The sequence below is a fragment of the Leptinotarsa decemlineata genome, unplaced genomic scaffold (genome assembly GCF_025532065.1).
Source record: "Leptinotarsa decemlineata unplaced genomic scaffold, Ldec_3_MD MMD2_tig00002159_RagTag_RagTag, whole genome shotgun sequence".
NCBI classification, from domain to species: Eukaryota; Metazoa; Arthropoda; class Insecta; order Coleoptera; family Chrysomelidae; genus Leptinotarsa; species Leptinotarsa decemlineata.
Window position 1 is genome coordinate 1,916,605 of NW_027412574.1, and position 16,095 is coordinate 1,932,699.

Below are 16,095 nucleotides of genomic sequence, written 5' to 3' on the forward strand. Positions count from 1 at the left end.
TATATATATATATATATAAGATGAATAGAATATATATATATATATATATATATATAAAAAATAAATAGATAAGTACTCTTTGATCATTCCCATATTGATTTCAATTTAAGAGCCACCGGTATACAGCTGTTTCAGCCTATTGGGCATCGTCAGTACCGGGCAGGCGGTCCTCGATTGAAGACAAAATGAGAAAAAACCAAGAAAGTACTTGATAAAAATAGCTGCGTAAACGCAAGCGAAACATAAGTGGAACCACCTATTGGTGTGACACCCAAGTCAACTTGCCAAGTTTTTATGTCAGTGTTGGTGGTTTGACCAATCAACCGACAACTGCGGTAGCAGAAATTTGGGAAGCTAACCTGAAATGCCATCGGAGAAAGAATCCACATGTTTCTAGAAATGATATGAAATCTAGAAAGGTTAATGCAGTCAAGCTGCTGGAAAATAATTCCATGAAAATCAAAAAATAAATAGATAAGTACTCTTTGATCATTCCCATATTGATTTCAATTTAAGAGCCACCGGTATACAGCTGTTTCAGCCTATTGGGCATCGTCAGTACCGGGCAGGCGGTCCTCGATTGAAGACAAAATGAGAAAAAACCAAGAAAGTACTTGATAAAAATAGCTGCGTAAACGCAAGCGAAACATAAGTGGAACCACCTATTGGTGTGACACCCAAGTCAACTTGCCAAGTTTTTATGTCAGTGTTGGTGGTTTGACCAATCAACCGACAACTGCGGTAGCAGAAATTTGGGAAGCTAACCTGAAATGCCATCGGAGAAAGAATCCACATGTTTCTAGAAATGATATGAAATCTAGAAAGGTTAATGCAGTCAAGCTGCTGGAAAATAATTCCATGAAAATCAAAAAATAAATAGATAGGTACTCTTTGATCATTCCCATATTGATTTCAATTTAAGAGCCACCGGTATACAGCTGTTTCAGCCTATTGGGCATCGTCAGTACCGGGCAGGCGGTCCTCGATTGAAGACAAAATGAGAAAAAACCAAGAAAGTACTTGATAAAAATAGCTGCGTAAACGCAAGCGAAACATAAGTGGAACCACCTATTGGTGTGACACCCAAGTCAACTTGCCAAGTTTTTATGTCAGTGTTGGTGGTTTGACCAATCAACCGACAACTGCGGTAGCAGAAATTTGGGAAGCTAACCTGAAATGCCATCGGAGAAAGAATCCACATGTTTCTAGAAATGATATGAAATCTAGAAAGGTTAATGCAGTCAAGCTGCTGGAAAATAATTCCATGAAAATCAAAAAATAAATAGATAAGTACTCTTTGATCATTCCCATATTGATTTCAATTTAAGAGCCACCGGTATACAGCTGTTTCAGCCTATTGGGCATCGTCAGTACCGGGCAGGCGGTCCTCGATTGAAGACAAAATGAGAAAAAACCAAGAAAGTACTTGATAAAAATAGCTGCGTAAACGCAAGCGAAACATAAGTGGAACCACCTATTGGTGTGACACCCAAGTCAACTTGTCGGTTGATTGGTCAAACCACCAACACTGACATAAAAACTTGGCAAGTTGACTTGGGTGTCACACCAATAGGTGGTTCCACTTATGTTTCGCTTGTGTTTACGCAGCTATTTTTATCAAGTACTTTCTTGGTTTTTTCTCATTTTGTCTTCAATCGAGGACCGCCTGCCCGGTACTGACGATGCCCAATAGGCTGAAACAGCTGTATACCGGTGGCTCTTAAATTGAAATCAATATGGGAATGATCAAAGAGTACTTATCTATTTATTTTTTGATTTTCATGGAATTATTTTCCAGCAGCTTGACTGCATTAACCTTTCTAGATTTCATATCATTTCTAGAAACATGTGGATTCTTTCTCCGATGGCATTTCAGGTTAGCTTCCCAAATTTCTGCTACCGCAGTTGTCGGTTGATTGGTCAAACCACCAACACTGACATAAAAACTTGGCAAGTTGACTTGGGTGTCACACCAATAGGTGGTTCCACTTATGTTTCGCTTGCGTTTACGCAGCTATTTTTATCAAGTACTTTCTTGGTTTTTTCTCATTTTGTCTTCAATCGAGGACCGCCTGCCCGGTACTGACGATGCCCAATAGGCTGAAACAGCTGTATACCGGTGGCTCTTAAATTGAAATCAATATGGGAATGATCAAAGAGTACTTATCTATTTATTTTTTGATTTTCATGGAATTATTTTCCAGCAGCTTGACTGCATTAACCTTTCTAGATTTCATATCATTTCTAGAAACATGTGGATTCTTTCTCCGATGGCATTTCAGGTTAGCTTCCCAAATTTCTGCTACCGCAGTTGTCGGTTGATTGGTCAAACCACCAACACTGACATAAAAACTTGGCAAGTTGACTTGGGTGTCACACCAATAGGTGGTTCCACTTATGTTTCGCTTGCGTTTACGCAGCTATTTTTATCAAGTACTTTCTTGGTTTTTTCTCATTTTGTCTTCAATCGAGGACCGCCTGCCCGGTACTGACGATGCCCAATAGGCTGAAACAGCTGTATACCGGTGGCTCTTAAATTGAAATCAATATGGGAATGATCAAAGAGTACTTATCTATTTATTTTTTGATTTTCATGGAATTATTTTCCAGCAGCTTGACTGCATTAACCTTTCTAGATTTTATATATATATATATATATATATATATATATATATATATATATATATATATATATACGGTGTTCCTTTTAAAAAAATATCATTTTATGAAATATTTTGAAAACGCGACTGTATTTTTTTGTTTTTGGCATCGAGGAGGCCATTAAAATTGCTACTAGTTTACCTATTTTACCGAATTCGTAGCATCAATAATAACGGAGTTGGCAATGGTGCCGGACTAATTTGTATGCCAAGTGTGAGGATGGGCAACACTTGTTTCCGAAAATTACACATACATATGCATGAAGTCATTTTAGATTAATGAAATGCATCAAGTAGGTACGATAACCATTATTTTTTAATGACTTTCGCTAGTTGTAATTAAAATTTCATACGCCAGAATGAGTTGCTTGGTTCTATGATGTTTTTCATCAATAATCTGAGAACTTCTGCCGCAATGAACTTCAGATCATCAGGATTATGTCAATAAAATCTTACAGCAATACATATATTTACAGTCAAGGGAAATAGCCAAACTACACACTGTAAGGTTATCTCTTGGTCCACTAAAAGTAACTTCAACATCTGAATGTTCCTTCAAGAAATCATTGTCAATAATCATATCTGCTCAGAGTTCATTCATTATCAAAAATTTTAATTTTTCATGGGTGTAATCCAATATTTTAATAACAGCGATACAGTTACTAGTCACTTGTGGAATCATGACGTAGAGGTCATCATTCACCACTTGTTCAAGGCAATATAATGCATTTTTTAAGGAATCCGGATTATGGAGGTCTTACCTTTTAACATACGACCCTAGCACGGGTTGGACGATACTCAGTGAAAATCAGTCGTTCGGACGTCGGGCAGCGTTTCACTTCACAGTCGATTGAATGGGTAGACAACCATTCATTAATGATTTCATATTTGTTTTAGTGCTCTTTCAAATATGTACATTCTCTTTTCCAGCCTGTTGTTAATGCCACGGTTTTCCTCAGTTATCGTTGTTGTTTTAGTGATAGGACGATAGCCGGTTGGGTTTGCGTGAATAGTTTGTTCCACACATACAATCGACCGTCAGGTGAAACGGTGGTTCAAGCCTGAAGGCTGTCGTTCGTAGGGGGTCGACAGCTAGTTAACGTAAAAACAGATTTTCAAACAAATATTCTGATGATGCTAACTTAGCTAGCGAAACTGTCGTCGAGAGACAGCATTTTTCTTTTGGTGAAAAAAATTATTTTCAATGAATTAATTTCACGCCAAAGGTTCCAAATGCCACTTATCAACTTATATGGATTGTTTGCATCCCCAGTGACTTTTTGTGGTTTCTTATAGCGGCTGAAAATTTGTTCAATTCATCAATCGAATTCCACTGATCGTCACCAAAAAATATCATTTGAAACAAAGCATTAACCATAAAAGATCTATAGAAGTGTCCCAATTCCGATAGTGGCATAAAAAAGTTATTGAATCCTCATTCTTGAAGATTCTAGCACTAAAAAACAACAAAACTCTAATTGAAATTAAATTAGGACAGAGGACAGAAAATATGATAATGTAATATACAGTGAGTATCAAAATTTCTAAAACTAATTTCTATTTCAGTACGCGAGACTAAAAAACAAAAGATGATAAACTTGAGCGAATCTGATGTGAAAGCCTTATGTTTCAATGCTATGCGCATCTTCATGAATCAACCCATGTTGTTAGAGTTGGAGGCACCGATAAAGGTTTGTGGTAAGTAATATTCCTTGTGTATTTAGGCCAGTTTCAAATATATGTGAAATTGAATAATATGAATGAACAAGATATCAAAGCAAACGTTCAAAGAACATTCGAAGAATATCAGTAAACGTATTAGTGAGAGAGAAAATCGGAAAGCCTTGCAGAAATAATTACCCCTTCAGCGTTCTTTGGATCGCAAAAAATGTTGTCGATATACTTGAATGGAAGTAATTAGTAAAACAACAAAATATCAAATTCAATTTCTCCTCCAGCCGGAAAATGAATCAACCTGTAATCGAAATGACGTTAAAGACAATTAGTGACCTTTTCAGGTAGGCTAAGGTTGCACTCCCAAGAACTGTGTTGATACGATATTCAGTCAAAATAATATTTTGGGAAATCAAACATTATAAAATATTTTGAGTTTCAAGCGACAGATGAAAAGAAGACTTCACGAATGTGAGCTGAATTTCTGACAGTTCTTCTCTATACTGCAATAACTTTTCGGTTTCAGGTTGATTTATTGTTGCATTTGAGTTATTTTTTTTAATTTTGTTTTTCCCCACTGAATGCTTTATTTTCCGTGAAGGGTAGTCATTTCATAATTGCACATTAATTTCATTATAGTCGCCATTTTATTCTTTTCTTTCTTTTTCTTAAAGTTGAGTAAAAGAGAGCATTTGTCTGTTCCATGTGGTACCAAGGAAAGCTAACTCTGTCTTTTGGTGGACCTCCTTCTCTGTTCGACCTCCAATAAAAATGTTCATTATCATTATTATTATTACTGAATTCGATGTCAAGGTCATGACAAAAATGCCTTTTAGAGTAGACAATGGGACACATTACGAATTCATAGAAATGCATTTTGATCTAATGAATGTTGAAAACATATTTTCAGGCTCTTCAGGCTCTGGTGTCCAGATTCCCCACATTTTAGGCACTTTCCAGTGATGTCGCTTCGTCATGCAGCCGCTTTTCTTCTACATTATTTCACTTTGTGACCACATTTGTTACATTTGGAGCATCTTATTAGTCTTATCTTCTCGAAGATGGACAATTTGTCCATCCCACTTTTATACTTTCCATATTAAGCACTTTGCCCGCTACGGCATTGGGAGCGAGAATCGTGGCTGTCTTGCCTCGCATATTTCCTTCATGCATCAGAGAAACCGAGAACTTTTTCTAGCTTGCTCCGACCCCTTTCAGAATCAAATTCATTTGGAACTATTTGCATTTGTTTTGGTGTTTCAGTTAGAGTAGGCGATTTTATTAGCTCAAGGTACCTCACCTTCTGAATTTGCAAATATCTCCAGAGCCTCTAATTTTTCTTGTTTGGCCTGGGTGCCTGCATTCTCTTTTTTGAGAGCACCTCCCATCTCTGTATTTGGGTTTCTACTATCTTTGTGTCTTTCTCAGATACTTCTCACCTCTGAAGGTACTTCTTTCAACCACTTTTGTATTTTCTTCGATCTAAACTATATGCAATTTTATAATAAGGAATGTTCATCGCAAATATCTAATAATCTCAGTCGACTTTTGTGAAATTTTTCAGACGGGTTTTCAATTCCTACAAAATACAAGAGAGGATTTGCCAAACAATTTACTGTCTAAATTGCATCAACCTCTTGCGTGTTTTGAATAAGGAAGGTTTTCTATTTTGAGAAAAATGTCCAACAACAAATTGCGAGGGTGTAATTAATTGTTCATTCTAAAACTTTTTTTTAGATACGGGAAAATTGGCTAGAGTTTGTCCTATTTTCATCTTTTAAAGATCTAAAGCCATATCAATTTTATTCAAATTCACGAAGGCTTTTGAAGTTTTGATGGATATATCTGTCATATTTCAAGAGAAATTTTCAATTTCTCCGTGTCAGTACGGATTTATGTATAAGCAATCAACTACAGTTAATTCAGCTGTGATTAATCGATAATTGTGTGAGTCACTTGCTATTTGTTAAACAAACTGAAGTAGATGTAATCTACACTGATTTTTCGAAGGCTTTCGATAAGATTGACAATATTTTATTTCATAAACTTTGCATGTTTGGCTACCGTAACAAATTACTTTTTTCATTCTCATAATTTTAACAATGGAAAACAATATCTCGTTATAATAAACAACGCCGTTGTTTGCTGAAATACAAAAAGAAGTACTGACTAAAAGTAATTGTTTTCTTTGCAACATATATATCTAAAAAAATATTTATTTTTAGACAGGGTGTCCCAAAAAAAGAGTAGGCAGTAGTTTTTTATGATTGAAGTACTGTATTTTAATTTGATGAAAATTGTAGTGTTGCATTGATACTCATAATCCACAAAAATTAGTTGGACTTTAATAATTAATGTTTACGTTTTTATAAAAACCAGGAACCATAAAATTATTTCCCAGGAAGAAATTCACACTGAATCTCAATTTTTTTAATGGAACATCCAAATATTATTGTCCGGTATTGTCAAGTATTCAATTCTCTACAAATTCACAGGTATAAGTTATGTCCTGATATTAGCCGTGTAATTTCGAAATTTTCAATTATAATGACAATTTCACTCACGGTTTCTCGTGGCTTTGTTGTTTATTACACGACTGAAAGACCCAAGACAGCTAACACAAGAAAAATGTATAGACTGTTTTTTCATGGTAGAATAAAATCTACTCTTACAGTGAATAAAATGCATTCGTGCCATATATAGCTTATGCAAGAACTATTAAGAGTATGCTAATAGAAAATACATTAAATTTTAGCTATAGGACAGATTAGGCTTTACTAATGTTTCTTTATTACGACCGGTTTTGGTTTATCAAAACCATTCTCAAGTGAACTGACACAGTTTGACAAACAAATCCTCAAATATACAATAATATTGTCAATGTCATTTATGTAGGTTGATCAAGACTATACCCTCAATGACCAACTAGAAATATGCAGCTCTCCCCTTTTGAATTTTGACAACTAGTTTAGAATCCATTGTTATTTGGAGCAAGTAATGTTTTAGAATCAATACTCAGTTATTTTGATATATTAGGGAAGTAAAATAATTTTATTTTTTTGGTATCTCAGATACGGTATTGATTATTCAGATAACATTTTTGTTATTGAAGGTACAGGTTTAGTTAACCTACCTAAATAACTATATTATTGTATATTCAAGGATTTGTTTGTCAAACTGCGTCAGTTTACTTTTGAATGGTTTAATAAACCAAAATTGGTCGTAACAAATAGGATAGAGAAAATAACCAAAGTTATTTTCTCTACCTTATATTTATTATGAATTTCCACCAAATAAATAGGTAGAACGAGTGACTGGAGAAATTTATTTTCAATTTCTTCAAAATGGGTTGCTTTACCTTAATACATTAAAATATAAATATGGTACATGGTACCTATTTACATGATTGGACTCAATTTCGCATCATATCGCAATAATTCACGATCATCTGAACAACGCGTCTGTCAGATGGATAGGAATAGGTGGTTCTTCTCGAGATCCTGATCTTCCAAAAATTGTTTTTTTATGTGATTCTGTCAAATATGAAGTTTGTCGACTTGTAGTAAATAACTTATGAATGTTACTAGTTCGGACTGCCATTTTCTATGATTCGAAATCTATGGAAGAACAAATACAATTAAAATAAATAGCTTAAATATCAATTATGTATAAGCAATAAAACGTGAAATGAAAATACAATAAAATTAAATAATCAAGATGAAAGATAAATGAAAAAGAAAAGAATTGAAAATAAGCTGAAAGTAAGTATATATCTATATAAAGATGCTTATTTTCAATTTTTATTCTGTTTCATTGGATCACATTGCATGCAATGCATCACGAGTTTTTTAATTTTCTTTACTCTGTGGCCATTTTCATCTTTTACCTTGATTATCTTATCTAATTCATTTTATTGTATTTTCATTTCACCCTTTGTTTTCCATACAGCATTGATATTTTAGCAATTATATCTAATTTTATTTGTTCTTTCATAGATTTCGAATCATTTCAGAATCATATTGGACAATGGAAGTCCGAACTAGTAAAATTCACCATGAAACATTGTCAACCTCTTTCAAACAAATTACTTGTGTCTGCTAAAAAAACTTTCCTGTACTGAAAACATCTTTATTCAAACATAAATATCAAATGATTCACTTTATAACAGTTGCGGCTCAGTTTTAGAACGAAACACAAGCACTACAGGAAGGCTCTCCACATGAACGCCGTTCTCCAAATAAAAGAGTTCTGAAACAGTGAAGTTCGAGGTGTACTGAGTTTAACCTCACAACGATGAGCAGCCACAGTCCGTCGCGTATTTCTTTTATTTACCGCTCTTGGTGGAATCAAATGTGCCAAGTCACTTGGACACCTTCCGTGAAAGTAACTATAAAAGAAAGACAAATCCCCAACCCTTCTTCGATGTTCCAGACTATCAAGGTTGCAAGTTATGTTCGCGACTCCAATCAGGTGAATGGCTCTTTCCTGGATTGAATTCAGCATCTTCAGGGGCAGAACTACATGTGAACAATACTCCAAAGAAGGTCTGATCTGAACTGTATAAAGCATCAAAAGTTGATGAGGAGTGTACATTTTTATGGTTTGGAACAATGTCCCAAGCTTTTGAGAAGCAGCCTTTGCAATTCCAACGACATGATTATGCCAAGACAGTATGGTGTCCATTTCAACTGCCAACAAATTTATCAATGAAGAAAGCGAAATTGTCTGTCCTGACATTATTATATCCAGTTCGGAGACATTTATCTTTTTTAAGAAAACCGATGCCTGGGGTTTCGTGGCATTAAATTGAACCTGGTTACTTTCAACCCAATTCGAAATCACCTCTAGATCCTCATTAAGATTATGCAACTTCCTGCTGCCGGTGAAGATGTACATCTGCAGCCGATGTTCTGGAATATATATGAAATGACGAGGCAAGTGAGGTATCGTCAGCAAAGCAGTTTTGAAGTCGCGTATCTTGAAAACGATGAATGATATCGATTTGAAAGTTCTGCCATTGTTTTCACGATGACAAGTGCCTACTATCAAAATGTATAAAAATGCACAAGCTAGTGACCAAGTTAGCTTCATCGGGGGATGAATATAAAAGTTTAGAGACAGTGAAGTCATCTCCTGATGACACTTGGTTAGCGTGTCGAACGACAGCATTTTGTTTGGTTCGATTGAAACTTTTATATTTTATTTGAAATTGGTGGTCAGAGTTGTATAATTTTCAGTTGTCTCGCAGTCTTGGGGCAAAAGTGGTGAAACCGGTTACGTTTTTATTCTTTTGAATTCTAGTCTGGATGATTGTGGCGTTGTTATTTATTTGCACACACAAATATCCGATAACTTTGTTAATATTAGTAAGGTTTGTCCAAAGTTTTACTTTTCAAGTTTGTAATTACAATATCGTGTTTATTACGGTTTACTGTTAATTAAATAAATGGCAAACTTCATAATCATAATAGATTATGTTCTTCCACTCAACCCTCCGTAACAGTCACTAGTTTTATTCTAGTGATATTCTTGAAAATGTTTCCTCCGAATGAAATTATTTCTGCATTAGATTTGTGAAATGGGTCTGCATAAAAATTTTCAGCAAGATATTGAACGTATCTCTAGAAAAATACAGTGATCGACAAGGTCTGATCATTGATATCCTTCAAGTGGATTTATTGCTATTTTAAAATATTTTCAATACTTCATGACGGTACTTTTGAGTACCTACCTGATGACACACCTTTTCATTTCGCGTAGTAAGTGTTTTTAGCCGGTTTACACGGAAAAATACTTCATTAGGAACCTAACAGAATACTTGTAGGCGCGATAAAGATAACTATTTTTTTTTATTTAAAATGAATTGCTTGGTCTTTTTAACCACCACTGAACGTTAAAATTAACAGAAAATTGTGAAAATATGGCGTACCAGGCGAACAATGCTCAGCTGGAGATAAAAAAAAACTCAACGTTTTTTTTACAGACTGGTGGTCATTTCACATTATTGCCTTCACTATGAAAGTTGTACCTAACTTTGAGCGTGAATCGTCTACCGTTGATACGTATTAATTAAAAAATACCCAAAAAAGTCAACAAAGATTGTTTTACCCCACGAATAATGACTTTCATAATATTTCATTTTGATAACATATTTGATTTCAGGTGATATTCATGGTCAATTCACGGACTTACTTAAGCTTTTCAGTTTTGGCGGATTTCCTCCCGATTCAAATTATTTATTTCTTGGGGATTATGTGGATAGAGGAAAACAGTCGACTGAAGTTTTATGTTTGTTACTTGCGTATAAAATAAAATATCCAGAAAACTTTTTCCTTCTACGGGGAAATCATGAAGCTAGTTCGATTTGTAAAATATATGGTTTCTATGAAGAATGTAAGTCAGATGTTCAGTAGTATATTTTATAAACTGTATAAAGTATGGGAAAAATGATCATTTTACTATTTTTACTTCATCAAACTTGCGAAAAAAATGTCTCACCTTCATTTAGAAATGGTATGTTTAGAACCATTCACTGAAAAAAGATTCAGGTACGGATACAGGCACGACATATTCTTCAAGTTCTATGATGTTGATGCGAGAACTATTCAGTTGTGTATCATTCGGATTATTCTCAAACCCAGCATACTCCATTTTAGAATTTTCTGATGTAATATTCAAACCAGAACTTGTAGAAAATTCATCTTCATTATATATCGCATCATATATCCCATTATTCGCTTCGAAAATCTTTTGATTATTTTCAGAATCGTCACTCGCGTTAATTTTAATAAAATGGAATTTATGAAACTTATTAATTCACGACGAAATTCCTACGAAAATTACGAAACTGAAAGAAAACATTCGTGGTGATAAGATAGAAACCCAAAAACGGAAAGGTTACTTTAGAAAACGTTATTTTAATCAGCTGCATTGTAGCCCAATCACAAACTCGATAACTGAAGCTACCGCCACACTACAACAAGAATAAACATCGCCGATTGAAGAAATGACGTCACAGATACCCAGACCAATGATATCAAGACCTTATACCCCACTGAAGGCGTGCACATAGTAGTAATACACTGCGAAACTTTAACGCGCGTTTTTCTCGAAAACTTTTTCGGACACTGTGAACCTATTTTGGTTGATTTCAAAATGCAATTCGTTTGAAGCATTTCAACTTCAAAATCAGAACTTTTGAAATAGCCACAATCCTGGTTTGCAATTGGACTGCCAATTACAATTATTATACCTGACAACAAGCTATCAACTTTTCTCTTTTATTTCAACGTCACGCCAAGTCTTTGTTGATTTTGATTTTAATACCCAATACACTTTCATGGCAAAATCAATTTCACTCTTCATTTATAATGAAATTGGAAAAAACATAAATCATAAAAAATCCTTCCAAAAGCATTTTAATCAAGTCCCCATTAGTATACACCACGTTATAACCCTAGACATTATTTCCTTAAAATGCGTCAAATAACTGACATTAACATAACTTCCCCGGATTGCAACCACATATCCTCAATCAAATGGAGGCCTCATTCAATTCATTTCAATAACATGTTTTGGAAGTTGAAGATCTAATTTTATTCGATATGTTTCGCATTTTCTTTGGTCTTACTTTGTATATTGAATTATTTTGGGAAAGAAAATTCATATTGAATTATGTTCTGAACTAATTTTCCTTGTCATGCTCTATATATTGGTACTAACTGATATGTCAGATGGCAAGTGACAGATTCAAAATCTTGCGACATCCATGTTGCATGTTCAGCCGTGTTCAACAAACGTTTGACACATTGTCTGCAACAAAATTCTTAACCTAAATATTTTATAAACTTCTTTGTACAATCTGGTATGATTATTTTGACACCAATTGTCCAACTTTCTCAATCAAGCGAGCTACAACGTGTGCCCGATTTTCGGTAACGAAGTCTTAACTTTCCCCTAATGTCGGGCCTTTATCGGGAGCATTCCACCACCTATCTAACCTTGGGTCTTTTGTGATTGTAACATTGAAAAAATAGACGTTATTTTTTAGGTAAAAGAAGATATAGTATAAAGATATTTAAATTATTCACTGATGTATTCAATACACTTCCTGTTGCTGCGATAATTGACGATAAAATATTTTGTTGTCATGGTGGTTTGAGTCCGGATCTATTACATATAGGACAAATTAGAAATATCGAAAGGCCGACTGACGTACCTGCGAAAGGTATATTTAGAAGTGGGCCATTGTGATCATTTTGACTGATATATATTTCCAGGACTGCTATGTGATCTTTTATGGTCTGATCCGAGTTCAACAATGGGTTGGAGTGAAAACGATAGAGGCGTTTCATTCTCTTTTGGACCCGATGTCGTAAAAAAGTTTTTAAGCAAACACGACTTTGATTTACTTTGTCGAGGACATCAGGTAGAGTATATAACATATATTAGTATCTTTCATCACTTCGGACCTCCATTGTTTAATATAATATAAATTGATTTGAAATCCCTGAAAAAAAATTGAAAAGATTAACCGAAAATAACAATTTTATTAAACTAAAAACTGAAGGTATAACATACAAGCGACAATTAAAAACAAATATAAAAAATTGAAATATTAATAAAAGCTGAAACTTAAAAAATTAAAAAATATTATTAACGAAAAATGAAAAATAAAAATTGAAAGATTATTTATATTTTTTAATTTTCAGCTTTTATTAATATTTCAATATTTTATTCTTTTTGGTTGTTGCTTGTATGTTATTTTCTTGTAATTTCAGTTTTCTGTTTAATAAAATTTTCATTTTAGGTTAATCTTTTGAATTTTTTTTCAGGGATTTCAAATCAATTTCTATTATATTAGACAATGGAAGTCCGAACTGATGAAATACACCACGAAACATTATTGTCAACCACCTTCAAACATATATTAGTATCGATTGCATTTCGCGATTTTCCTTTTCTAGTTAAATGAAGGCTGAAGTTTGAACGCCTAATTGATATGAAATGATATCCTATTCGACATCAAAAATGACTTACTAGTGATAAAAACCAAAAAAATCGACAGACAGACATTCATTCAAGAGACCTTATACAGGTTGGTCTTGCAGATGCTTTTCTTTCGTAAACAGTTTAATGTAAATTGTGATTTTAGCCAGGAAATTATGAATTCCGCATGTTTTGAAATTCATTCTTCTATACATCTTCTTTTTCTTATTTTTTCTCACGAGAGAAAAGAATAATGTATTCAACGAATAATAAATGTTGTCATTAGCCGTGACAATGAAGTTTGTCGAAGCGTGCTAAAGGCGAGCTCAGCAAATCATTCAAAAGAGAAATGCCCACTTTCTGCCAGTAGAATACTATACTTTTTCTATAATTTATAACAGGAATATTTTAAAATGATATTCAGTTGTGAAGGATATCTGGAATGGGAGTTTATTAAAAACATGTTTTCCGTTTACCAGCTGTCGCCCCCTCAGAAGTCGAAACTTGTATGAACTAGGGATCAACGAGGTCTTACCTTTCAACGTGCGATTCCAAGAATGTGATAGTTGCATTATTACATTCCATAACAAAAAGTTGAAAATATCTATGATCATGGAAAATAAAGGTTTTGGCTTTCTACTTCTCCATCTCCAAAAATTAATCTTTCATAAAAATATACTCCTTTCAATTCAATCTATGAGCATATTTCAAAAAATTTCCATGCACAAAATAATTTTTTGTTAATGAAATTAATGGTGTAACTCGAACAGTTGGATATCATAACAGAGGGCATCAAGGATTCTATAACCACATTCTTATTTCCATTACTGTACAGATATACGGTACAATATGAATTTCTGGATTAGGAAGTTTCAAACATATTGCAATCTATTTACCCATAGCTTCAGAAGTACTGATTCCAATTCTTTGATTTGTGCATTCACCTTTTTGATAATTCAGAAAAAATGAATTTTTTAATACATTACATATTATATTCAATACAAATATGATAAAAATACTCTGTATATATATATATATATATATATATATATATATATATATATATATATATATATATATATAAGCACATATGTGTACATTTGGTTCAAAGTCGATTTACATCATAATATTATTGGTTCAAATGTGCCCGGAGGCAACAGTTGTGGCCGTTTGCCTTTCTTCCTTATTACGCATATGCAATATGAGTCAGATTCGCTTCATATTACCTGTTGCCGGCTAGGAGGGTTCCTGCATATTTTGAGGTTATATTCACCAATTTACCTCTTCATTTCGTCAGCAACATAATTGAGTTTTGGAGAAATAAAAATAGGTAAGTGTTTCGAGAACTTGTTAGCTAATTATTCATCACTAGAAACATGTAATTGTGTTGGTATCTTCAACCGTATGCTCGATGGAGTATATGGCCGCATATGTGTACATTGTGCAAATGTGTGCTGAATATATAGGTTTGAAAAAATATCAGGTATTGTATATAATCTGTTTTTATTCCAGGCAGGAGATCATAATGAGTGACGAAATACCTGTAAAAACATTTTATGGAACGAGTAAAGGGTCTGTTCGTATTTTGGACTCTATTCAAAATCCAAATAATTCCGATTTGGACGAAATTGAATTGGTGGAGAATGATTATTCAGATGATGATTTTGATGTATCATTTGGTGTGCCTCACCGTCCTACTGAAATCGAAGATGATGTTTCAGAGTCAAGTGAAGATAGTGAATATGATTTGCCATTCAGTGAAATAGCTAATAGATACAGAGTCAGTTCCGTTTCTGCAACTGATGCTATCCAAGAACCTCTCGTATGGTATTCTGGGAAAGACAATGACCATAAAGGGAAGGCACCAATATTTCAAGGTCAGCACCTCATCAATGTTACGGGAGATACACCATATGCATTTTTCTCAAAACTTTTTCCAGAAGAAATATTTGATCTCACAATTAAAGAAACGATACGTTATGCGGTCCAATCGGGAAAACATTCATTCAATGTCACTGTGAGTGAAATGAAGCATTTTTTTGCCATAAATATTATCATGACGTACATAAAGTATCCGACATATCGCATGTACTGGTCTTCAAGTCCAGGCTTAGGTTTTGACCTTATTGCTAATGCAATGTCTTTGAAAAGATATGAGGAAATAAAGCGATACCTACATTTTCTAAATAATGATGAGATATGTACCAGAAAATCATTATTTAGAGGGTACGACCCTATCCGGAAAAGTCATTTGCTGCTGCTGCTACACCTACGGAATACATGGCAATTGATGAGATGATCATTCCATTCAAAAGAAGAAGTAGAGCCAAGCAATATATAAAATCCAAATCGAAAAAATGGGGTTTCAAAGTTTGGATAAAAGCTTCAGCAGATGGTTATGTATCCAAATTTGAGATGTACCAGTCTTCAAAAAATCAGAACACAACAGAATTGGGTGTGATTGGAGATACAGTTGTCCGACTGTGTGAAGGTCTTGATGGTTTGAATCATAAAATATTTTTGGATAATATTTTTACTTCAGTTCCTACAGTTACTAAGTTGATGAATTCAGGTATCCATGTGGTAGGAACAGTTCAAATCAATAGAATCAAAGAAGCATGCAAAAAATTGACTGATGGAAAAGTACTTCAGAAGAAGGGTAGAGGTTCCTGTTCTGTAACAACATCCTCGAATAACATTACAGTACTGCGCTGGGTGGACAATAATCTTGTTCATATGATTTCATCATTTGTTGGCAAGGATCCCCAAGATA

General features: G+C 34.0%; 1 protein-coding gene across 4 annotated transcripts in view; it reads left to right on the forward strand.

Annotated features, from left to right (window-relative positions):
• Positions 1-16,095, forward strand: part of LOC111510246 (serine/threonine-protein phosphatase alpha-2 isoform) — a 39,458-nt gene that overhangs the window by 9,473 nt on the left and 13,890 nt on the right. For 3 of the 4 annotated variants that reach the window (XM_023166180.2, XM_023166306.2, XM_074177027.1), the window contains exons 2-5: positions 4,227-4,358; positions 10,497-10,727; positions 12,385-12,561; positions 12,614-12,762. In XM_023166180.2, coding sequence (XP_023021948.2) covers positions 4,227-4,358; positions 10,497-10,727; positions 12,385-12,561; positions 12,614-12,762 — 689 coding nt within the window. The remainder of the gene's footprint in view (positions 1-4,226; positions 4,359-10,496; positions 10,728-12,384; positions 12,562-12,613; positions 12,763-16,095) is intronic. The other variant, XM_074177029.1, reaches the window with a different exon arrangement.